Raw genomic sequence first — 24,956 nt, 5'->3', positions numbered from 1 at the left:
AATTGTTGACATTTAACCATTTAAACTGCTGTCAGACAGAGGTGGAGACAGGGGGTGGCAAGCAGGGGCAGGGGCTGGGACCCTGCAAGAAAATTGTTTTTTCAGCCTTCCCTTGATAATTTATATAATTTTAGTTAAAATAATAATATAATTGAAATCTTTCCCCTCCTAATTTTATCTTTTGGCTCCGCCCCTGCTGTATATATATTCATTCGATATAATTTGTTTACGAAGTTGCAAATTATTACCATATATATCCTAGAAAGAATAATGTTTTTTTTCTAGGGGCAGGGGGGCGATTGCCTGGCCCCCTCAGCCCCCATAGGCCCCACCACTGTTCAACCGTGAGGTCAGCGGGAATGAAATGTGTTTCTTCTATATTATAAGTGTAAAAGTAGTTCCAAATATACATGCATATCTCGCTTAAGATGAAGAAGATTCACTAATGTTACAATGCGTGGACTAGGGGCTGGGTGGGTAAAGATCATGGGCAGACATGGAGGTGGATACATTCCATGTTTTATCAGATGAAAAAACGTGGTCTTGGGTGCTGCAGCTCTGGTCTAAAACCTGTTGAAAGTGGTCATAATTGACTTGTTTAAATTGAGAACCACCACCGTATATGGTAGGATCTGAGATCACTTCCTGGATGCTGGTCTGTCCTTCAAGCATACTCACCACTGCTGGCATTGAAGGCCTTAGAGATGGAGATGCATTGGCGCATAAGAGAGCCACCTTGATCATCTTTTCAGCCTCTTCCTTGTTGAATTCAGACCGCAGCTTTGGGTCCACCAGCGCCATTAAATTCCCTCTTTTTTGCAATACAAATGCCTGTGACAGATAAGTTCATTTAGACTGTGTAAGAGCTAGCTAGCTAGTAATGCCTAATGCATCATGAATTCAATGTAGCAACACAAGCAGACTCGTAACTTACCCAGTCAAGAAGACAAACGCTTTCGTTTGTTGGATTGTAACTTGAATTGCTTCTTCCACTGACAATCTCTAAAGCAACAACCCCAAAACTGTAAACATCTGCCTTGTCTGATAAATAACCCCACAGTGCATATTCTGGAGCCATGTATCCTCTGAAATCAAAAGGCATGCCAGGTGAGTTACTTCAGTGTGTGTAATTAAGGTCTTTTTCGATCGATAACTAAATCATTAGAAAACTAACGATAAGGTGCTTACATAGTTCCAGCAACTCGAGTGCTAATGTGAGTGTTCTCCGCTTCATTGAGCTTAGCTAGTCCAAAGTCTGATATCTTGGCGTTTAGATCCTTGTCCAGCAACACATTTGTACCTTTGATGTCTCGGTGAACAATCCTGATTGCTGATCCTTCATGGAGAAACGCCAAGCCTCTGGCTATACCAACACATATCTTAAATCTTGTTGGCCAATCCAACATAAGAGCACTTGTTTCTGCACCTGTTGCTAAAACCCAGTAAGAAATGGCAAAAACTATTACGATTACCAAAGAGTGCACAAGCTAAAGGTGATTACCAAACAGTGCGCGAGCAAGGCAATTGTTTTCCATGTACTCGTATACAAGCAGCAACTGGTCTCCTTCAATGCAGCATCCACAAAGCTTTACAAGATTGGGATGCTTTAAACCAGATATCATGCCTATTTCATTCACAAATTCACGGTTTCCTTGCGTGGATTTAGGAGATAGCTGCTTAACAGCGATAGCAGTCCCGTCTGATAACTCACCCTGCATAAAATAACCATGCTTCCAATGCTCATATTCCCTTCTGCAGATAAGTAATTCAAAGAAAAGGTCCGACAATCAATGCATTGGGGATACCATGCATGGGATTTCATTAGAGGACAAACCTTGTACACGGACCCAAAACCACCCTCTCCAATCTTGTTTGCAGAATCAAAATTGTTTGTGGCAGCTCCTAGCTGCCTCAGAGTGAACGAACCAGTTTTCAGATCAAGCCCCATGAGATCTGCGCATATACAAGTGTTGAGGGAATTTCATGTAAGATATTCGTCATGTACTATCACTTTTAGACAATACATATATACATATACATAGTGCTAGTTAGCAATCTGCTACTACCATCTTGTAGTTCTGGTTTTGGAGCGCCCACTCCTCCTCCACTAGCCACCGTCAAGGCGTTGCGGTGTCCATTAATCAGAGCCCAAATTGTTGATTTAAATGTACCTCGTTCTCTCTTGTACTTGTCTTGAAAAAAGAATTTCCAACAAATGATACCCATTACCAAGAAAAAAAGGACTATGGCTGAAGAGACAACTACGGGCATAACAAGTTTCTTGCTTCCCGTTCCAGATTCTGAAATTAATTGAAGTCACACAAACAAAATTAGAAAGCTTAGCAGTCCAATTTTTTAATCAATGAGTTTTTTTTACAAGCTTTGATTAATTTGTTGAATAGGCCCAATATGTTAAATTGATTAGTTTGGATTAATTTTCTCGGCTTCTAAAATTTAAAATCAAAACCAAAAAGAAAATGTTTTTAAATTCTTAACCAAAATTATTCACTAATTTCAGAAAAATGTTCAATTCAATAAATTTTATGCCCCTTTTTATGAATATTCCGGGAAAAATAGATTAGTTTCGTCATCTCTTAAACGTGAGAGTATGTATTGTAATTATTTTTCAAAATACCTTTAATTTAAAAATATATTAAAATAATATTTTTTTAATTTTTTTAAAAATTATTTTTGTATCAATACATCAAAAAAAAAGTTGAAAATATAAATAAATTTTTTAAAAAAAAATTCAAAATTTAGGGACCTAACACTACTCCCCTATTTGGCATTGCATTTAAACCGGGAGTTGGGTAAATTTTGAAAAACAAATCACTTAAAATTAATTTTTTATTTTTTAATAATTTTTTAAAAATAAAAAAATTATTTTAATATATTTTTAAATAAATTTTTTTTTTAAAAAAAATCATAACTCATACAACCAAACCTATCTAACCCATATACACAGTGGCGCGCGCACTTGTTGACTAGGAACTACATTAAATGATGTAAATTAAGGAAACAAAACAAGACCATGCACATAAAATATCTAAAGCAGCTTTCAACGTCTCTCACATGAGTTGCTGGGTGTGCGCCGAGAGTAAAATTACGAAATTTAACTCTGTTTTATTTTTTTCTCGAGAGTGAAAAACAAGCAGCTCTTCTTGTGTGTGCAGAGTGAAGAAATTAATGTTTTTTCCAATAAAGCAACCAAGTGAAGAATTGCAGACGGAAAAGTAATGAGCTCAAATTTCTAGGTTAAGCGGCACACAAATAGAAGCTTAGAAAATCGGTTGGTTTCAAGTACGTACTTAAAACACTTCTTCAGATTTACAGCATCCCTTTACTTCTAAGACAAAGTTTACTCGCAGTGTGGTGGTGAGGTTGCTGATCTTACCTTCTTCTGGACGTGACTCATTTGGTGCCAGAAAAATAACTGTAGAGCTGAGAAAGCTGACCGTGACCACCATGACTCGGCGAAGCTGAAGAAGTCTACAGCGAGGTTCAAGCTTCCTGCAAAACTTGGATGCAGAAATAGGGGGAAAAAACAAAAAGAAAGAAGCTCAAACACGGTTTCATTTATGAGGAACTTGACTTATAATAGGTGGACATGGGGAATTGTTAAAAACAAATTCTTAAATTGGTGAAAATGACCTTCTGCCACTTGCTTTGATACCTTTTCCTTTTAATCTCAAAAACTAAAAATAAAAATAAAAAATTACTGATAAAATAATTTGTAAATTCGCCCTGTCAATCCTCGAGGTCCAAATACCTCTTGATTGTTTTCCATGAACAATCCAAAACTTGAGATAAAGAGTGTAATTAATCCAAATAAGTTTAATGAGTGGTTCATAACGGAGGTTGAAGTCATCAAATTTTGATGGGTCGTAGTCGTCGATTCATGCCTAATTGCTTCACATTTTCAAACATAGTTTTTTTTTCTGACCACATTTTCTAAATCAATCCGAATTGAACTTGTAGGATCCGCTACAGATTAATAAGCTTATTTTTTAAATGATTCATGTAGTCAAGTGCACCCGTTCGTAATCTTTGGTTGATAATTTGTTTTCAAAAAATTAGATTTTAGAGGAAATTAGAAAAAAATAATTAAAATTGAAATTATGTAAGTGATGAAAATTAAAAATTAAAAATTAAAATAAATCAAATTAATTTTTTTAATTTCTCATTATTGTTATAATTGAATTTTTATTTCTTACAATTAAGTTAATTACTTCAACAAATAAAACAAATTAACATTATTTACACAAATTTATATCATCAATATAAACTAATAATCTATAATAAAAATTTAACAATATTATTGTTATAACTCTTGATTATTTTCTATGAATTATTTCTGCCAATAAATTAGTTCAATCCAAATCCAAAACTTGAGGTAAAGAGTGCAATCCAACTAAGTTTTATAAGTGCTTGATAATGGAGTTGAAGTTATTAAATTTTGATGGCTATCAATTTATGTTTAATTGCTCCACGTATAGTTTTTATAACCACATTTTCTAAATGAATGAGTCAATCCCAATTGATCATGTAGGAGATCCGTAGAGAATAAGTTTATTTTTTACATGATTCATGTAGTCAATATACCCGTTCCAGAATATTTCATTGCTAAAATAGCTTATTCTATCACTAATATAGGTAGATATTTTCCAACGAAATTTTTCGTTGATAATTTGTTTTTTAAAAATTAATGATTTGAGGAAATTAAAAAAATAACTAAAATTAAAAAAATTAAAATTATGTAAGTAATGAAAATTAAAAATTAAAAAATAAAACGAAATAGTCAACCAGAGAAGAAGTTGTTTTTCTTACATAATATTGTTGATGGGTAGATCTTACATAATATTGTTGATTGGTAGATTAAGAGAATGAGGAATGAAAAAATTGTTAGTGAATATTGTCGCACGTGAGCATGCGGCGTGATGGATGTTGAGATTAAAAAGTTATTATCTAATTGTTTAGTTCAAGGTCATTAGAAGACCCGAGTGGTCAAATCTTATATGAAATTCTAGGATAAGAGATTGATTGTGTCTAATGAAGGTATTAACATTCATATCACATCTTACCTGAGGTAAGTTGTATTGTATTGTCTAGATGTGGCTCAAATGCATTGATGGGTTTCTAGTCGATGGTTCATCTATGGCTTAAAACAAAGATTTATACTCATAAATAAATCTATTATTTTAAATTTATTATAAGCTCGTATACTCCAAATAAATTATTGTAGGAAAAAAATTCATGTAGGTACCGTAATATGATTCACCTATCTTGAAAGGTAAAAGGGCTTTTCACAACTTATATATTATGGTGAAAAATGTTTCCAATTAAAATTGGAGAATATCCGAAATAATTATGAGAATCTTTTAGTCAATTTCTTGTATTTAAATATCAACCTACTTGTAGATCCAGTATTTATATCAGAATGTTGACCATTAATTCCCAAAAAAAAATATATTTAGAGTTTTTAAAATATTGATCAAGTTCTCATGGATTCAATAAACTAATTATTAAATCCAAAAAATGCATGCAAAGATATTTTTTTAATTTTTGTGTATATAAAAAAATAATAAATCATACCATGTATTTTTTATATTTTTTAAGCCAAAATATGATTTTTATTTCTTAAGTGAATTGATTGTATGCATACCAAATAAAACATATTTTTTGTAATTTTTTTAAATGAGAGCTTTTCATAGAAATTTTTGAGATTTCAACAAAAAAACATGTATTTTAATAGTAGGTCAATATCTTACAGTATAAATCTCTAACCCCGATATTAAATAAGATTGCTGGAAAACAAAACCCACAAATAATTTTAAATTGATCCTTGAAAGTTTTTTAGATTTTTTTGAGCATTTATTTGGAGTCTATTTAGCAAAAAATTATTTTTTATTTAAAGCAAAACTGTCAAAATAGGTTTAAGAGTGTGTTTTCCAAACAACCCCTCAAACTAAAATTTTTTCAACAAAAAAAGTTATCAACCAAGCAAAGCCTTAATACCTGACCCCAAACAAAATCAATCAGATTGACTCAAAAACACAGAATCAACCCCGAGCGAACTGAAAACCATGATTTGACCCAAAACTAAAGCAAAACAAACAATTAAACCACAAACAAATCAAAACTAAAAAAACATAAAAACATAAAATTTTCTAACAAAAACAGATCAAATACAAAGAATATGGTGAACATTCAAATTGAAACTCAGCAAACATAAATCACAAATTAGACAAGTATTCATGCAATCGAGGGCAAGGTTTTGTTCATAATCTTACATAGATCAAGAATCAAGCATTTATTTTCTTCAATTAACACTCAAAAGCCATGATTTGATCAAAATGTGTTTGTGTAGTCGAAAGAACCTTATAATCTAAATGCATGAATACATGTTATTAATGTGTTTTAACCTTAAATGATTTGCTAAAGATGACAAGCTAACATGTATATGCCAAGAATTAACTCAAAACAACTCCAAAAACAAGAGGCTAAGGCAAAGTTCATGCAAAGAACATGAACCTAGAATCTGAAAAAATTCTAGAAATTGAATAACTACTGCCAAAACTCAGATTTGGCCTTTTAAGCCTCTAAACTCATTGTTTTTTGTTCTAACAAACCACATTATCGATACAAGCATAGTTGAACCCAAAGAACTAACAAAAAACATTAAATCATCACAAATATGCATTAAATTCCAACTTCATAATTGCAGCCCCAATGACAGCCAGCAAAAACATCAAATTTTGATTCAAAACTGACTTTTTGAACACTTGGAACCCAAACCATGCTCAGGAACCAAGAACATACATTAATAAAAATAGAAAAGGCATCAAACATATACGACCACCTTTTGACAGAATCCAAAACTACTTTATTTCATCAAAATTTGTCATACATATATTGTCTTGACACTCAGTAACATTAACAACAACTCCAAACAAGATTTAAACAATAAAAACAACATTTTTAAGTATCAAAACAAAACTAGAAAACATCATAGAAATAAAACAAGTACAAAAAAACATAAAAAATGGTTTAAACATTAAAAAATCATGAATGGGTAGGTCACATGGACTCCACCCTCGAGTTTTTACATAGTTATACCTTCTCTAAGTTCATTGACTATAAGTTGTTGTTTTTTCTTCTCTTTTCCTTCGTTATTTCCCTTGCACTCTTTTTCTTTTCAAAGCTTGTTAGACCTTCTATATTAGGTTCTTGGACCTGTTTTTAAGGTCTATGCCACCACATATTTCTTTAGAAAGTCCTCGAGATTCTACAGGTTTTGCCTAATAAGTGAAGTGATTGCAGGGAGTTCTTCCAAATGGAGCAGCAATAGCTGTCAAACAACTGTCTTCCAAATCAAAGCAAGGAACTCGAGAGTTTTTGAATATGGAGCATCAAAATATCATACTGTTTTTATAATAGTACAATCCTAAATAATGCAAGTATATGGTTAGGTGCAGGACCTGAAGAACTGAAATTAAGACTCAACTGGCCAACCAGGTTTAAAATCTGCCTTGGCATAGCTAGAGGTCTGGCATTTCTCCACGAAGAATCCAATACATAGAGATATTAAGCCCACAAATGTGCTACCTGACAAGGATCTCAATGCAATGATATTAGATTTTGGACTGGCTAAACTCTATGAAGCAGAACATACACTTGTTATCACTAGAATTGCTGGAACCACGTAAAGCCTTCCATACCTCTAAAGATTGTTATTTTGCAGGAAAAACATTATCTCAGTAAATTTACGGAGATTTTTTTTTTCTGAAACATTTTGAATTGTCCTAAGGAATTACATCTCCATAACTTATGGTATTTCTGCAGAGGATATATGGCCCAAGAATATGTCATGCGAGCTTATTTAACAAGCAAGGCAGATGTTTACAGCTTTAGGGTGGTTGCCTTGGAAATTATCAGTGGTAAAAATGGCACCAGTTACAGGCCAAATGATGAGAGTGCTTGCTTGCTTGATTTGGTAATTAAAGCTAGCTTACCATTATTTTCATGTGCTCTCATGATCTTGTGGCATCTTGTATAAAGGAGTTGATCATGCTAAGTGGTTGCTACTGTAGTCAGTTGTCTGCAGCATATGTAAGATGATAGGTTACTTATCTGGTAAGAGTTTATAGACATACAGAGCAAAGGGAAGGCATTTCTCCATTGATTAAGAAGTTTCATATTCTATTTGTTGTATTTCAGGCTTATGTTTTGCAAGAGAAAGGAGAGTTAATATCGCTAGTCGATCCAGTCTTGGGATATGATTATTCATTGAAACAAGAAATGATAATCTTAGACTTGGCAATGCTATGCACCAATCCATCCCCTACTCTGAGGCCAGCTATCTCTGACGGGACTTACACCATTCAGTTGCATACCTATAGTCTAATGGTCTCTTGTTCTTTCTAAGAATACTGGCTTTTATGTTACTATTCCCACCCAGATCCCAATAGGCTCTGGAATCCCAAAGGAAAGATTTCAAGGTATGCAATCGACCTGAAATATTGGAAACAGAGCCTATTGGGATTAAGAATAGGCTCTGGCATTAAGAATACTGGCTTGAAATCTTTCCTTTGGGATTCCAGAGCCTATTGGGATCTGGGTGGGAATAGTAACATAAAAGCTAGTATTCTTAGAAAGAACAAGAGACCATTAGACTATAGGTATGCAACTGAATGGTGTAAGTCCCGTTTGAGTTTTAGGGCAATAAATCCATATAACCTGCAGCCTATTTCCTAGTTTATCTTTCTTTTCTATGGATTCCGTCTTTCACAGGACTTCTTCTCTTTCAGCTTCCTCTACCTCTGAATCTTCTGAAAGCAAAAGAATAGTACAAAGTGAAGAGATAACTATTGAAGACTTTACAAAAAACATTGATGACTGGAAAATTCCAAAAATTTCTCAAACTCAGATTTATCAAAAATCTAAATATGATATTTTCAAAACAGATTTTACTATCAAAACTGAAGAGCGAGATATTCAGCTTACCAAACCTTTTGAAACCATTCAACTCCTCTCTCAAAAATCCTTACAAAAACATCTAGCCCGAAACTATAAATATATTCATGTTGGCCTTGTCCAGGTTGGAATAAAACCCCTTACAAAAGAAGGCTTAAACACCTCCATTCTAGCTGTCCTCCGTGATGCTAGATTTCAAAACTTCCAAGACTCCCTCCTCAGTTCTATTGAGTCTAGCCTTTGCAGTGGGCCGGTATCATTTGACTGTTATCCAAACATAACCATATCCCTCAAAGAAAAAAATATCTTGCAGAGTATGCTACTACAAATAAAGACCCACAACTATGACATGCTCGAAGGATCTATCCCTATTGCTCTCATATTCAAAATCCATTACAAAGCCATGTTCTCAACCTTTGCCAGCAAACACAGATTCCAATCTCAAAAAGGCGAAACACTCCTACTACAAACAGATTTATCCCGCTCAAACACTGTTGTCCCAAAAGCAATCCAATGGAAAGACATATCCCTACCAGAAGATTGGATCCTTGAAGGTGCAGCACCACCAGAACTACCACCACCACCTCAACCCAATGTCCAAATTAAAAACATTACCCAATATACAGATGGAAAAGTCAAACTGTCTTTCCACCGACACTCTACAAGTTCCAGATTCTCAGAAGCCTCTTCCTCTTCCAGTACAATAGATTTGGGAAGAATTTCCAAAATCCCTTCTGTTATCAATATCCCTTATCACGAAAACCTTCCAAGAAAATCTACATCCTGATATCCCTTCTCCTAGTTTCCAAAATGCAGACTATACTACAAGTATACCAAAACCTGTCTATACAAACCTTGAGCAACCATCTCCTCCAACTTCACCGACCTTTTCAGCTATTACTGAAAATATCCACAACGAGCTGAATGTTTTGACTTCAGAGAAACATTTCGTTCTTGACAAAACACTTTTCAAAAAGGATTTCTATTCGGCCTGTAACTCTACAAAACGAATTTGGTTTTTTCAAAACTTTCTCGAACATGGAAGTGAAATACAAAAACAATTTTATAATTTCATTGAGCTACATAAAATACAAATTCTATTCTTTGATTGGTTCGAATTATATTATGCATCTGAACATCACATTTCATATCCTTTTGCATCCATTAAGCATGCATGCCCGGTCACATCAAGGTCAAAAACCCCTGTATGGAACCTCACCAGTGGACCTACAGTTGAGTCTGAACATCCACCTTTGAGAAATATCCAAATAACCCATAATAACCAGACTGTCGAGGCAGCCCCTCACAAATTATCCACTGATGACACCCTTTTCCAATACAAAACACATCATTAACCAAAACAACTTTACAAACACCAACCTTAATACCTTGGGAAAGCAGCTTACACGGCTTGAGAAACAAATACAACGAACTGCTACAAGTTCAACTGGCATTAAAACCTCAACCGACTTAAAGCTAAAAAACCCAGTCTTCAAACCCTACCAAATTACAAAAACCAGCCAAACACAGATCCAAGATAACCAAACAGATTTTCTTAAATCTATTAAAATGCATCTACAACACCTTGACAGTTCATCTTTAACTGTCCCCGACACATCACAAACAACCAACCCTTCTACCTCTACAAATCAAGTCAACACGTTACAGAATAGTCCTCAGGAATCTTCTGATGAAGGTACTTCTCCACAAAAACCTCTTACCCTAAACAGACTTACTTGGCAAACTCCCAAAACAACCATTGCCCCAGATATTTCCATAACTACTGAACCAACTATTCTTACTCAACACAAGTATAATGCCTCTTCCCTCTATGAATGGAATATAGATGGAATGTCCGAATATAATATCCTAAACACTCTCCAACAAATGACCATGGCAGCGAATGCCTACAAAACCCAGACAGGAACCCCAGATAAAGCTATTGCTGAGCTCCTTATCGCTGGTTTCTCTGGCCAGTTAAAAGGATGGTGGGATTACCATCTCACTGACACTGATCACCTGCATATCCTAAACTCCTTCCAAACATATGAGGACCAAACACCCATCCTTGACCCATCCGAAAACACCATCCAAGACGCTGTGTCAACCCTTATTCTTACAATTTCCCTACATTTTGTTGGAGATCCTTCACATTTGAAAGACAAAAATGCTGAACTCCTTTCCAACCTTAGATGCAAGAAACTAAGTGACTTTCAATGGTACAAAAACACCTTCCTTACCCGTGTCATGCTTAGGGAAGATTCAAACCAACCCTTTTGGAAAGAAAAATTCCTTGCCGGACTACCTATTCTCTTAGGAGAAAAGGTTAGAAACAAAATCAAAGATACCTTCACAACAAAAACCATCCCATATGACCAGCTCACATACGGTGAACTTGTAAGCTTTACTCAAAAGGAAGGTCTGAAGATCTGTCAAGATCTTAAACTCCAGAAGCACCTAAAGTGGGAAATGAAACGTACCAGGCAAGAACTTGGTAGTTTCTGTCACCAGTTCGACCTTTCCACCAAAAAACCCTCATGTAGCGGAAACTGTTCACATCCCAAAAAATATTCAAGCCAGAGACCTCCTTATAAACGATCACTACATAAAAACCGACAACAATTCTATTCTAAACCAGATCAACCTTACTACAAAAAGCCCTACAAATTTACCAAGCCCCACAAACCTTTCCAGTCGAAACCTAAAACAAAATTTGACCCCAAAAACATTACCTGTTATAAATGCAACCAGAAAGGACATACATCCCGTTTCTGCAAGGTCAATACTAAACTTCACGAACTCCAAATAGATGAAGACACCATCAACCAAATACAAAATCTCTACATTGAGGCTACAGACACTGACCACTCTCCTTCAGACACTTCTGAAAAAGAATTCCAAATCGATGAAATAGCAACCACCAGTGCGACTTCAGATGCCTCTACAAATTCCAAACAAATCAACGTCTTGACCCAAGATCAAGAGTTCATTCTTGAGGCTATCAAACGACTTGATGATTCTCAACTTCAAAAAACCTATTTGGATAAATTATTGAAGGACTTCAACCAACCGGAGCACCCCCAGTCTAACCGCTCTATATTACCTTCTGCCAGCACCAATACCTATGATCTTACAAAAATTCTTGGCAAAAAGAAATCCAAAACCACAGTCACCATTCCAGAACTACAGTCTGAGATAAAAACCCTCAAATCAGAATTGCAAATCCTCAAACAAGCCCAATAGAAAGACTCTGCCATACTACAACATCTTCTGTCCAAAATTGAAAGCCCGTCTGATACTGAGTCTGATACAGAGGATCAAACCATTGAATCTCATGCATTACCACATACACTTACAAATATTGAGCATATTCCAGATGATTTCTTAAACGTTCTAACCCAAATATCTTCCAAGAAATATTTAATTAGAATTACTCTTGTTTTCTCAGAAGATTTCAAGCTTGATACTATTGCCTTATTTGACACAGGTGCAGATTTGAACTGCATCAAAGAAGGCGTGGTTCCAAAAAGATTTTTACAAAATACCTATGAAAAACTCTCTGCTGCTAACAATTCCAAATTACACATTGCAGGCAAAACCCAAGCCTCCGTTTTCAATAACGGCATTTCTCTTAAAACATTTTTTGTTGTTACAAAAGACATCAATCATACCATCATTCTTGGCACTCCATTTATTGACATGATCACTCCATATCAAGCACGTCATAACTGTATTACTTCCAAAATTCATAACACCAAACTTGTTTTTTCATTCTTAGAAAAATCTAAGACTAGGAATTTAAATTTAATTAAAGCATGTTCCATACACACCTGTCATATCAATGCACTAATTCATGGGAAACAATTCCATCTACATGATTTACAAAACCATGTTTCTTTTTGTCGTATCAACAAACAATTACAAAGTTCTGATTTACAAAAGAAAATCATTGATTTCCAAAATAAGATTGAACAACAGATATGTTCAGACTTACCCAATGCTTTTTGGAAGAGAAAACAACACATCGTTGATCTTCCTTATGACGATACATTTTTAGAAAAACTAATCCCTACAAAAGCAAGACCCATACAAATGAATGCTGACTTAGAACAGCATTGCAGACTTGAAATCCACGATCTCGAGTCTAAAGGTCTTATCCAAAAGTCTAGATCACCCTGGTCGTGTGCGGCCTTTTATGTCAATAAAAATTCTGAAATTGAGAGGGGCACACCAAGACTTGTGATCAATTACAAACCTCTAAATTCTGCTTTAAAATGGATCAGGTATCCGATCCCCAACAAAAAAGATTTATTACAAAAATTGCACTCCGCATTCATATTTTTTAAGTTTGATATGAAATCTGGCTTTTGGCAAATCCAGATTGATCCCAAAGATAGGTACAAAACTGCTTTTACAGTTCCTTTTGGCCAATATGAATGGAATGTCATGCCTTTTGGCCTCAAAAATGCACCATCCGAATTTTAACGCATCATGAATGACATATTCAATGCACATTCAAAATTCTGCATTGTTTACATTGATGACGTGCTCATTTTTTCACATTCCATAGAACAACATTTCAAGCATCTACATATCTTTTTTCATACTGCCAAACAAAATGGTTTAGTTGTTTCTAAAACAAAAATTTCTCTTTTTCAAACCCGTGTTCGTTTCCTCGGTCATTACATCTGCCAAGGTACCGTAACACCAATAGAGAGATCTTTAAACTTTACAAATAAATTTCCTGACAAAATCACTGATAAAACCCAATTGCAAAGATTTTTAGGAAGTCTTAATTATGTTTTGGACTACTATCCCAATATTAGTCGTCTATCCAAACCCTTACATGACAGGTTAAAAACCAACCCCATTCCTTGGTCTGACATCCATACCAATCTAGTCAAACAGATTAAGAAACAGGTCCAAACTATTCCTCTCCTCCATTTAGCTAACCCTTTAGCCCCTAAGATTGTTGAGACTGACGCCTCTGACCTAGGGTATGGTGGAATTCTTAAACAGTTACAAGATAACAAAGAACAAATAATCCAGTACACATCTGCCCACTGGAATGACTACCAGAAAAATTACTCTACTATTAAAAAGGAAATCCTTTCAATTGTTCTTTGTATTACAAAATTTCAAAGTGATTTATTAAATAAAAAATTTCTCTTACGTGTTGACTGCAAATCCGCAAAAGAAGTTCTCCAAAAAGATGTCCAAAATCTTGCTTCCAAACAAATCTTTGCCAGATGGCAAGCCATTTTAAGTATTTTTGATTTTGATATTGTTTACATTAAAGGAGAATCAAATTCCATCCCTGATTTCCTAACCCGAGAATTCCTTCAAAACAGGTCCTGATGCCTCCTAAAGCAAAAGCCAAGGACAAGGGAAAAGCCCCTCAAACACAACCTACAAAACCAGAGAGCCCCAAGCCTTCTACAAAACTCATGTCTTCAGCCATCCTCGCTGCCAAGCCTATCAAATCTTGGTATGAGGCAGTTATTGAAGATGAAGACACTACAAAACCACCACAAGTACAAACAGACGCAGTTCAACATTGGGTTGACACTATATCCAAATCGCCAGAATTACTCCTGGCATTGCAAAAAGTATCCCAACAAGCCTCCAGTGACTCTGTGTCTCAAACAGGTAGTATTTCCAAATCACTTTCAAAACCCCAAGGAGGCATTTTATCTTCAAAACCCCTCATTTCCTTACAACAAACAAGTTTTCCAAAAACCAAATCCAAATATATTTTCAAAAATGCTTTCCAAAATATTTTAACTATGGAAGAAGGATTTTACCATGAAAACCCTTCCATTGCTGCTTCAAAAATATTCCCTCCAAAATGGCACTATAAACCTTGGAATCTAGCTCAACCACAATCCTATTATGCAACTATCCTTGAAATTACCGATTCTGTCAAATTCAAACACTTCAAATTACATTCTGATCACACTGAACCAGCATACTCTACATGCATTATTCACAAAGTCATCCACCCTAAAGATTGGGGACAACCCCTGCATCAACCTCTCTCCTTCCCCATACAATACCGCACAAGCCCCCAAGACTTCAATACCTCCTACACATATTGGGATTACCAACAGGCATGGTTTAATGCCTTCCTCATACAAAATCAAAATCATAGCCATTCTTGGCTCTTCTACTTCCACAATACCATGAATACTACAAATCTCCCCTCTGGTTCCTTCAATGGTGGGACTTTTATGGTTGTCATGTTAATTACCTTAAAGAACATCCTTTAGTTGAAAATGGTTATCTACATTTCAAAAACAATTTCCAACCAGCTCCCTCTGAAAGAAAGTTTTCTTCCCTCCTTATCTTCTGTACAAAATTTTTTGTTCCGTGGGTATGTTCATGGTTCTTTGATTATAATTTACAAAACGGTCATCTAGTACTTATTCGCAAATTCAAAATCAAGTGGTGGGATTCCTTTGCAGCTGAGTCCAAAAGTTCAAAATTAGCTGTTACGGAATGGTTACAAAAACATCAAACAACTCCCATCATCGATCCTCATCCTCAATCAAAGTTCTTAGCCAGAAAGGCCCAAATGGCAGCTCTCCTTGCCTCTGCTAGAACTGAGGAAGAATACCTACAAATAGTACAAGGAATTATACAAAGCCAAGACCCAGAAATGGTCTTGTCCCAATCCAGCTCATCTGGCTCAACATCTCCTGCCATTTCCCTCGGCAATGATAATGAAGATGACTGTTTTGGTATCCTGCCATCTATCACGCGACGTTAAAAAAAAAAAGAGTATTTCAGGTCTTTTTAAGGCTCATCTGTTTAGAGCCCATTTCTTTTAGACTCAGATGTTTTGAACTTTTTATTTTTCAGCCTATCTGTTTTAAGGCCTTTTTCTACAAAAGTTACCGGTTACTACAAACCCACCAATCAAGTGTCAGTGACAAGACGACAACGAACGAAGCTCAACCAAAAACGTGGACAATTTCCATTCTGTCGCCATCCAATCAAGGCAAACAGCACCACATGGGCTCCTATAGGTTCTGCCAAAGACCACATGGGTTCACATGGGTCCTGAAGAGCTTCTCCAATAGGAAAATTTGGCCTCTTCCATGCCAACTCGCCTATAAAAGGCCACTTCAAAACCCTTAGAGGGCGGACTAATCTTTCCCCCAGAAAACTTTACTCTCCCCAAAAAATTTGTAACCCATTCTCCTCTGTAACCAATATCTTCTGTCTTAATTTTGTTACAAATTTAAAGTAAGATAATCTTATCTATGTTTTTTGTTATATCTGTTGTTGTTCTTTTTGTTACTTTTAAGTATGCTCTGTGTTTGATCAAGGATCCTGACATTGTTGGTCTTGCCTCGATCATTCGCATCAGAAATCTGTTTATATTGTTCTTTTCTTTGTTCTTTTTCTTTTATACAATCAGTATATAGGCTGGAAACCTATGACCCGATCTTTTAAGATCATTCTCAGGTATAACAACGCCACGTACTGTTTACTATTTATCTGTTCCTGTTTACTATTTATTTGTTCCTGTTTACTATTCATCTCCTCCAACTTCACCGACCTTTTCAGCCATTACTGAAAATATCCACAACGAGCTGAATGTTTTGACTTCAGAGAAACATTTTGTTCTTGACAAAACACTTTTCAAAAAGGATTTCTATTCGGCCTGTAACTCTACAAAACGAATTTGGTTTTTTCAAAACTTTCTCGAACATAGAAGTGAAATACAAAAACAATTTTATAATTTCATTGAGCTACATAAAATACAAATTCTATTCTTTGATTGGTTCGAATTATATTATGCATCTGAACATCACATTTCATATCCTTTTGCATCCATTAAGCATGCATGCCCGGTCACATCAAGGTCAAAAACCCCTGTATGGAACCTCACTAGTGGACCTACAGTTGAGCTCATCTGGCTCAACATCTCCTGCCATTTCCCTCGGCAATGATAATGAAGATGACTGTTTTGGTATCCTGCCATCTATCACGCGACGTTAAAAAAAAAAAAAAAAAGTATTTCAGGTCTTTTTAAGGCTCATCTGTTTAGAGCCCATTTCTTTTAGACTCAGATGTTTTGAACTTTTTATTTTTCAGCCTATCTGTTTTAAGGCCTTTTTCTACAAAAGTTACCGGTTACTACAAACCCACCAATCAAGTGTCGGTGGCAAGACGACAACAAACGAAGCTCAACCAAAAACGTGGACAATTTCCATTCTGTCGCCATCCAATCAAGGCAGACAGCACCACATGGGCTCCTATAGGTTCTGCCAAAGACCACATGGGTTCACATGGGTCCTGAAGAGCTTCTCCAATAGGACAATTTGGCCTCTTCCATGCCAACTCGCCTATAAAAGGCCACTTCAAAACCCTTAGAGGGCGGACGAATCTTTCCCCCAGAAAACTTTACTCTCCCCAAAAAATTTGTAACCCATTCTCCTCTGTAACCAATATCTCCTGTCTTAATTTTGTTACAAATTTAAAGTAAGATAATATGTAGATTTTCTTGGAAGGTTTGTAAATTATAATCAAAGAACCATGAACATACCCACGGAACAAAAAATTTTGTATAGAAGATAAGGAGGGAAGAAAACTTTCTTTCAGAGGGAGCTGGTTGGAAATTGTTTTTGAAATGTAGATAACCATTTTCAACTAAAGGATGTTCTTTAAGGTAATCAACATGACAACCATAAAAGTCCCACCATTGAAGGAACCAGAGGGGAGATTTGTAGTATTCATGGTATTGTGGAAGTAGAAGAGCCAAGAATGGCTATGATTTTGATTTTGTATGAGGAAGGCATTAAACCATGCCTGTTGGTAATCCCAATATGTGTAGGAGGTATTGAAGTCTTGGGGGCTTGTGCGGTATTGTATGGGGAAGGAGAGAGGTTGATGCAGGGGTTGTCCCTAATCTTTAGGGTGGATGACTTTGTGAATAATGCATGTAGAGTATGCTGGTTCAGTGTGATCAGAATGTAATTTGAAGTGTTTGAATTTGACAGAATCGGTAATTTCAAGGATAGTTGCATAATAGGATTGTGGTTGAGCTAGATTCCAAGGTTTATAGTGCCATTTTGGAGGGAATATTTTTGAAGCAGCAATGGAAGGGTTTTCATGGTAAAATCCTTCTTCCATAATATATATATATATATATATCCATTCGAGATAATTTTTTTATGAAGTTGCAAATTATTACCATATGTATACTAGAAAGAATAATGTTTTTTTTTCTAGAGGCAGTGAGGAGATTGCCTGGCCCCATCAACCCCTATAGGCCCCGCCACTTTTCAACTGTGAGGTCAGCGGGAATGAAATGTGTTTCTTCTATATTATAAATGTAAAAGAAGCGCCAAATATACATGCATATCTCAGCTTTGTTAAACATAAGATGAAGAAGATTCACTAATGTTTCCTTAGAAATATTTAGATTGAAATAAATATGGAGTTAGCTTAGAGATATGAAAATATTTAAAGTGTTTATTTAATTTGTTCTATACAGAGACAATACTTTTAAGATACAACTAAGCCCTCTAAACTTTTAAAATGTACAATGAGAAGATAAAATCAAGAAAATAATATATGTTTTTTTGTGTTTAGTTTTCTGTGTGGTTACAAGTTTTTATACACTTGAAACATAACGATAAAATAGTATAATTATTGATGAAAAAGTCATATTGTTAATCAATTAATATGATTGTTGACGAAACAGTATAACTGTTGATCAATCAGTATGACTGTTGATGAAATAATATATGAAACAGTATAATTGTTGATGAAACAATGTACTTTAAATTAAACTGAATAGCTGCTATTTAGATTTATCTCAACAGTCAGAAATGTCAAAATTAATTATAAAAATTAATTAAATGACAAATTAATCTCACTAACATATTAAGTTTTAAGTTTCAAATGTCGAATGTCATCTTTTAATATTATAAATATTCATATAATAGTATTAGAAAGTTCACTAGGAGAGTTTTTCCATTATGGTTTAATTTACTACACAGTAAAAATCTACATATATAAACATTAGGAGGGGGTGTTTCTCTCCAATATGGAATATAATCTTTTCTTTCTCTACTTAGTGGCCGCTTGGTAACGTGGCTGCGGGTGAGGTTCACCCGCAACCACACCAAATATTGTTTGGTTAAGAAGAAAAAATTGCTTTCTGATGGTAGGACCCACCAAAATCTCAGCTAAACCGCATGTTTTGGAGAAGCAGCATTTTGCTACTTCTCATAGGGGAAAAAGCAGAACAGTGGAGCCATGCTCCACTGTTGCACTCTTCACTAAAGTGAACAGTGCAGGTGAATTAATTCACGCGCACTGTTCACGTGAACAGTTTTTTTTTTTTGAAAAACAGTTTGAAAATTTTAGTTTTTTTTCCTCGAAAAACCAGTGCAGTTAATTGATTTCACTCGCATTGTTCACGTGAACATGAATAATATTGTTTTTTTGTTTTTAAAAAAATTAGTTTAGATGAATTAAATTTACTCGTACTGTAATCTCAATTTTATTCCTGATAATATTTTACCTAATTTTATTGCACGCTCAAAAAACGATGGATGAAACTGTAGTTCTTATCGAATGACTTTTGTACATAATGAAATTGTAAATTTTTTTAAAAAAATTGTGTTTTACTCAAAAAACTAGTATTTAATATTATTTAATAACACTATATAAATTAGAAAGATATCGCATGATGACGTAGCATTTGTGGAATTTGATTGCAATTCCAATTATGTTCTTGCTAGGTCCGACCCAGTTAAAAAAGAAATTCAGTTTTTATTTTTATTTTAATTGTGTTTTAATCAAAAAAATTAAAAGGAGATCGCTTGATGACGTAACAAAAAATTCAGTTTTTGTTGTTGCGCGCTTAAGAAACCATGGAAAATATAGTCATTGTTGGATAGATTTCGTATGTGATGACATTGCACATAGTTTAATGGAATAATAAAAAATATTTGATATCAATATTATTTATTTTATGATATAATAACAGTAGTTAAATCTACAATATTTAAATTAAAAATCATTAATATTAATATATATATTTTATAATTATTTTATAACCTCAATTTGAAAAGCATTTTTTAACCAAACACATTAAACTACTTTTTATTTAATCTCAATTTCAACCATAATTTTAACCAAACATATATTTTTCCAAATCAACCTCAACTAAAAATACTTTTTATAAAACTTTTTTAAAACCAACCACAACAGCAACCTCAATACCAAACATACTCTTCTTTACAAACTACAGCAACAGTTTCAATACATGGACTCAGGGCTGGGTGGGTAAAGATCAGGGGCAGACGTGGAGGTGGATACATTCCATGTTTTATCAGATGAAAAAACGTGGTCTTGGGTGCTGCAGCTCTGGTCTGAAACCTGTTGAAAGTGGTCATATTTGAGGTGTTTAAATTGAGAACCATCACCGTATATGCTAGGATCTGAGATCACTTCCTGGATGCTGGTCTGTCCTTCAAGCATACTCACCACTGCTGGCATTGAAGGCCTTAGAGATGGAGATGCATTGGCGCATAAGAGAGCCACCTTCATCATCTTTTCAGCCTCTTCCTTGTTGAATTCAGACCGCAGCTTTGGGTCCACCAGCGCCATTAAATTCCCTCTTTTTTGCAACACAAATGCCTGTGACAGACAAGTTAGTTTAGAGTACTGTAAGAGCTAGCTAGCTAGTAATGCCTAATTCATCATGAATTCATGTAGCAACACAAGCAGACTCGTAACTTACCCAGTCAAGAAGACAAACGCTTTCGTTTGTTGGATTGTAACTTGAATTGCTTCTTCCACTGACAATTTCTAAAGCAACAACCCCAAAACTGTAAACATCTGCCTTGTCTGTTAAATAACCCCACAGTGCATATTCTGGAGCCATGTATCCTCTGAAATCAAAAGGCATGCCAGGTGAGTTACTTTAGCGTGTGCAAGGTCTTTTCCGATCGATAACTAAATCATTAGAAAACTAACGATAAGGTGCTTACATAGTTCCAGCAACTCGAGTGCTAATGTGAGTGTTCTCCGCTTCACTGAGCTTAGCTAGTCCAAAGTCTGATATCTTGGCGTTTAGATCCTTGTCCAGCAACACATTTGTACCTTTGATGTCTCGGTGAACAATCCTGATTACTGATCCTTCATGGAGAAACGCCAAGCCTCTGGCTATCCCAACACATATCTTAAATCTTGTTGGCCAATCCAACATAAGAGCACATGTTTCTGCACCTGTTGCTAAAACCCAGTAAGAAATGGCAAAAACTATTACGATTACCAAAGAGTGCACGAGCTAAAGGTGATTACCAAACAGTGCGCGAGCAAGGGAATTGTTTTCCATGTACTCGTATACAAGCAGCAACTGGTCTCCTTCAATGCAGCATCCATAAAGCTTTACAAGATTGGGATGCTTTAAACCAGATATCATGCCTATTTCATTCACAAATTCACGGTTTCCTTGCCTGGATTTAGGAGATAGCTGCTTAACAGCAATAACAGTCCCGTCTGATAACTCACCCTGCATAAAATAACCATGCATCCAACGCTCATATTTATTCCCTTCTGCAGATAAGTGATTCAAAGAAAAGGTCCGACAATCAATGCATTGGGGATTCCATGCATGGGATTTCATCAGAGGACAAACCTTGTACACGGACCCAAAACCACCCTCTCCAATCTTGTTTGCAGAATCAAAATTGTTTGTGGCAGCTCCTAGCTGCCTCAGAGTGAACGAACCAGTTTTCAGATCAAGCCCCATGAGATCTGCGCATATACAAGTGTTGAGGGAATTTCATGTAAGATATTCGTCATGTACTATCACTTTTAGACAATACATATATACATATACATAGTGCTAGTTAGCAATCTGCTACTACCATCTTGTAGTTCTGGTTTTGGAGCGCACACTCCTCCTCCACTAGCCACCGTCAAGGCGTTGCGGTGTCCATTAATCAGAGCCCAAATTGTTGATTTCAATGTACCTCGTTCTCTCTTGTACTTGTCTTGAAAATAGAATTTCCAACAAATGATACCCATTACCAAGAAAAAAAGGACTATAGCTGAAGCGACAATTACGGGCATAACAGTAATCTTGCTTCCCGTTCCAGATTCTGAAATTAATTGAAGTCACACAAACAAAATTAGAAAGCTTAGCAGTCCAATTTTTGAATCAATGATTTTTTTTTTTTTACAAGCTTTGATTTGTTGAATGGGCCCAATATGTTAAATTGATTAGTTTGGATTAATTTTCTCCGCTTCTAGATTTTAAAATCAAAACCAAAAAGAAAATATTTTTAAATTCTTATCCAAAATTATTCGCTAATTTCAGAAAGATGTTCAATTCAATAAATTTTATGCCCCTTTTTATGAATATTCCGGGATAATTAGATTAATTTTCTCACTTTTGTTAATGATGTATTTGAGAGTATGATAATAATTATTTTTCAAAATATTTTTTATTTAAAAATATATTAAAATATTTTTTTATTTTTTAAAAAAATTATTTTTGTATTAATACATCAAAAAAAAATCTAAAAACATAAACAAAAAAAAATTAAAAATCAAAATTTAGGGACCTAACACTACTCCTTGTTTGGCATTGCATTCCTAGGAGGGGTTAGGTAAATTTTGAAAAAATAAACTTGTTTAAAATAAACTTTTTAATATTTTTAAATTGTTTTGGTATAATGATATAAAAACATAATTTAAAAAAATAAAAATATATTTTTTTAATATATTTTTTAATAAAAAATACTTTAAAAACATCATACACTCCATCACTACCGACTACCGAGCGTTTCTAACCCATATACACAGTGGCGCGCGCACTTGTTGACTACGAACAACATCATTAAATGATGTAAATTCAGGTACGATGCATGCACATAAAATATCTAAAGCAGCTTTCAACGTCTCTCACATGAGTTGCTGGGTGTGCGCCGAGAGTAAAATTACGAAATTTAACTCTGTTTTATTATTTGTTTTATTTTTTTCTCGAGAGTGAAAAACAAGCAGCTCTTCTTGTGTGTGCAGATTGAAGAAATTAATGTTTTTTTCCAATAAAGCAACCAAGTGAAGAATTGCAGACGGAAAAGTAATGAGCTCAAATTTCTAGGTTAATCGGCACACAAATAGAAGCTTAGAAAATCGGCTGGTTTCAAGTACGTACTTAAAACACTTCCTCAGATTTACAGCATCCCTTTACTTCTAAGACAAAGTTTACTCGCAGTGTGGTGTGGTGAGGTTGCTGATCTTACCTTCTTCTGGACGTGACTCATTTGGTGCCAGCAAAGTAACTGTAGAGCTGAGAAAGCTGACCGTGACCGCCATGACTCGGCGAAGCTGAAGAAGTCTACAGCGAGGTTCAAGCTTCCTGCAAAACTTGGATGCAGAAATAGGGGGAAAAAACAAAAAGAAAGAAGCTCGAACAAGGTTTCATTTATGAGGAACTTGACTTATAGGTGGACATGGGGAATTGATAAAAACAAATTCTTAAATTGGTGAAAATGACCTTCTGCCACTTGCTTTGATACTTTTTCCTTTTAATCTCAAAAACTAAAAAACAAAAAAAAAATTTACTCATTAAATGTTTTGTAAATTCGCCCTGTCAATCATCGAGGTCCAAATAACTCATGATTGTTTTCCATGAACAATCCAAAACTTGAGATAAAGAGTGTAATCCAAATAAGTTTAATGAATGGTTCATAATGGAGTTGAAGTTATCAAATTTTGATGGGTAGTAGTCAATTCATGTCTAATTGCTTCACATATCATTTTTTTTTCTAATCATTTTTTTTTAATTAATATAAATATTCGAGTCAGTTTACGCATACGTTAATTAATTTATATTTTCTAAATCAATCCGAATTGAACTTGTAAGATCCGCTCCAGAATTCATAAGCTTATTTTTTAAATGATTCATGTACTCAACTGCACCTGTTTTGTAATTTTTGAATGATAATTTGTTTTCAAAAAATTAGATTTTAGAGGAAATTAGAAAAAAAAATTAAAATTTAAATTATGAAAGTAATGAAAATTAAAAATTAAAAGTAAATCAAATTATTTTTTTAATTTCTCATTATTGTTATAATTGAATTTTTATTTCTTACAATTAAGTTAATTACTTCAACAAATAAAAAAAATTAACATTATTTACACAAATTTATATCATCAATATAAACTAAAAATCTATAATAAAAATTGAACACCTTGTGGTTTGCGACAACTCAGCCTTAAAGCAAATATTCAAAGCTTAAAAGAACATTTGAACTTCAAGTAACCTTCATATAAACCTTAAACAACTTTATATTTGTCTAACGAGATTCTTAGAACTCTTGAATAATTTTAAATTTATTATTTTCATTGCGTGTATGTGTTTTTGAAAAACCAACAAAAACAAGGAGAGAAATTAAAAGAATAAAGAAAGAAAGAAAGAAGAAAGAAGATGGAGAGGGAACAAAAGAGTGGAAGGGGATACAAGAGGGAACGTAAGAGGGAGTTAGAGTCTGTGATAAGGAAAAAACTCTTGGAATTAAGAAAGAGATGTATAAATAGGAGGGGGAGAGAAAATATTTTCAAAAGGGCAGGAAGCTAAATTTTGCCTAAAACTCAAATTATTGGCTTAATATTTTGTTGGTATATTTTTTATATATATATTTGAGGGGAAGGAAAATATTTTCAAAAAATGAGGGCAACGAATTTTTTTCAAACTGTGAATTACAACATATTTATTGACGGAATATTCTCTAGGTAAACATTTTTTTGTTACGAGAATTTTTAGGGGATAGCCATTTTTTAAAAGAATGGAGGGATATTTAATTTACCAACATAATTTTTAAAAACAAATTTAAATATTTTTCATAATTTTCTAAAGAAAAAAATTAAAAATAAATGAATTCTCATCGCTAATTCTTCAGTAAGTTTCATCACTAATTTTCATCGGTATAAACTAGTTTTCTTGTCAT

General features: G+C 34.5%; 1 protein-coding gene across 7 annotated transcripts; it reads right to left on the bottom strand.

Annotated features, from left to right (window-relative positions):
- Nucleotides 1–356: 356 nt before the first annotated feature.
- LOC18097516 (probable LRR receptor-like serine/threonine-protein kinase At1g07650) lies at nucleotides 357–23,455 on the bottom strand. 7 transcript variants are annotated; one of them, XM_052452314.1, is made up of 8 exons: nucleotides 23,250–23,425; nucleotides 3,309–3,394; nucleotides 2,067–2,300; nucleotides 1,835–1,953; nucleotides 1,502–1,712; nucleotides 1,189–1,426; nucleotides 935–1,085; nucleotides 357–831 (listed from the first exon to the last, which is right to left on the bottom strand). In XM_052452314.1, the coding sequence occupies exons 3-8, from the start codon at nucleotides 2,269–2,271 to the stop codon at nucleotides 463–465; spliced, it is 1,293 nt and encodes a 430-aa protein (XP_052308274.1). In that variant the 5' UTR covers nucleotides 2,272–2,300; nucleotides 3,309–3,394; nucleotides 23,250–23,425; the 3' UTR covers nucleotides 357–462. The 7 variants fall into 7 exon arrangements, with proteins under 7 accessions (XP_052308274.1, XP_052308271.1, XP_052308272.1 ...); XM_052452311.1 differs by lacking the exon at nucleotides 3,309–3,394 and having other exon boundaries at nucleotides 23,250–23,455; XM_052452312.1 differs by lacking the exons at nucleotides 3,309–3,394; nucleotides 23,250–23,425 and adding an exon at nucleotides 3,395–3,588 and having other exon boundaries at nucleotides 1,189–1,420.
- Between the last annotated feature and the right edge of the window lie 1,501 nt (nucleotides 23,456–24,956).

The sequence above is a fragment of the Populus trichocarpa genome, chromosome 4, assembly GCF_000002775.5.
Source record: "Populus trichocarpa isolate Nisqually-1 chromosome 4, P.trichocarpa_v4.1, whole genome shotgun sequence".
NCBI lineage: Eukaryota > Viridiplantae > Streptophyta > Magnoliopsida > Malpighiales > Salicaceae > Populus > Populus trichocarpa.
Note: the sequence above shows the minus strand (reverse complement) of the source record. Positions and strands in the feature narration are given on the sequence as shown.